Source organism: Rhincodon typus, chromosome 44 (assembly GCF_021869965.1).
Source record: "Rhincodon typus isolate 14 chromosome 44, sRhiTyp1.1, whole genome shotgun sequence".
NCBI lineage: Eukaryota > Metazoa > Chordata > Chondrichthyes > Orectolobiformes > Rhincodontidae > Rhincodon > Rhincodon typus.
Window position 1 is genome coordinate 1438353 of NC_063375.1, and position 1222 is coordinate 1439574.

The 1222-nt window shown below is 56.7% G+C and overlaps 1 protein-coding gene across 1 annotated transcript in view; it reads right to left on the bottom strand.

The window, feature by feature from the left end:
• Nucleotides 1-1222, bottom strand: part of LOC125487725 (protein bicaudal D homolog 2-like) — a 32199-nt gene that overhangs the window by 2298 nt on the left and 28679 nt on the right. Inside the window, exon 6 of the mRNA XM_048619875.1 lies at nt 909-1060. Within this exon, the coding sequence (XP_048475832.1) occupies nt 909-1060 (152 nt within the window). The remainder of the gene's footprint in view (nt 1-908; nt 1061-1222) is intronic.

The following is a 1222-nucleotide window of genomic DNA, read 5'->3' on the forward strand; positions in this document are numbered from 1 at the left end:
GGGAGAGAAAGAGAGAGAGAGAGACAGAATGGAGATGGGGGCAGGAGAGAGAGAGAGGGGGAGAGAGAGAGAGAGAAGCGGGGAGAGACAGCAAAGAGGGAGAGAGAGAGAAAGGTAGTGTGAGAATATGAGAGAATGAGGGGAGATAGAGAGAGAGAGAAGGGGAAAGGGAGAAGGGAGAAAGAGAAAAGGAGGGAGAAAGAGAAAAGGAGGGAGGAAGAGAAACAGATGGACGGGGTTACGGAGGAAACTCCAGAACTCAGGGCTCCCCCATCCCCAAGGCAGCTAAGGGAATAGCCTCCAATGGTAGAGTGGTGGGAATTGGGGGATGCTTGAGGGGCCGGGATCGGAGGAACGCAGAGATCTTGGAGGGTTGTAGGAGGTGACAGAGATAGGGAGGGGGTGTAGGGGGCCAGCGGAGGTGACGGAGACAGGATAGGGTGTGTAGGGGGTGCTGGAAGAGATGACGGAGACAGGGTAGGGGATGTAGGGGGGTGCTGGCGGAGGTAACGGGGATAGGGAGGGGGTGTACGGGGTGGAGGGGTGATGAAGATAGGGAGGTATGAGACATCTGCAAAATTGAACGCTTTGGTTCCGCCTCGGGAATGTTCCGATATAATCTGCACCTGGCATCCATTCAGACAGTACTTTCCAGATCACAACAATTCCAAAAAAATTCCCCCTCGATCCGTCTCCCCCTCTGGTTCTTTACCCCGTTCCCTCTCGATCCGTCTCCCCATCTGGTTCTTTACCCCGTTCCCCCTCGATCCACACGGATCTGGGGAGGGGTGGAATCGTCATGGGGTTGGAGGTGGTGGGGGGGAAGCGGGACGAGGGGACTAAGAGGAGGTCACGCAAGCCCCCCTCCTGCTCGTTTTCCCCCAGGGCATCTCCCCACAGACACTGACCTGCTGGCAAACATGGAGCGAAGGGAGGAAAAGGTCACAGCATCTTCCTTTAGTGCTTTCAGCTCGTTTCGCAGTTTCAGCATCGTGTCCGACACCAGGCTCTTCTCGTTGTCATACTTGCTTTTGAGGTTCGAGAGGGCTACCTCGGCAGTCTGGGGGTGGGGGTGGTGAGGGGAGGGGGAATGGGTCAGGAGAAGCGAGGAAGCGCGTTACTGGCAGAAGAGCAGCCGACTCGATCTCGACGCGCCACAACTCACTCGAAGCGGCCACGTCGAATCGCAAACCCATCCCTAATTGCACCCAAGAAGGTGGGG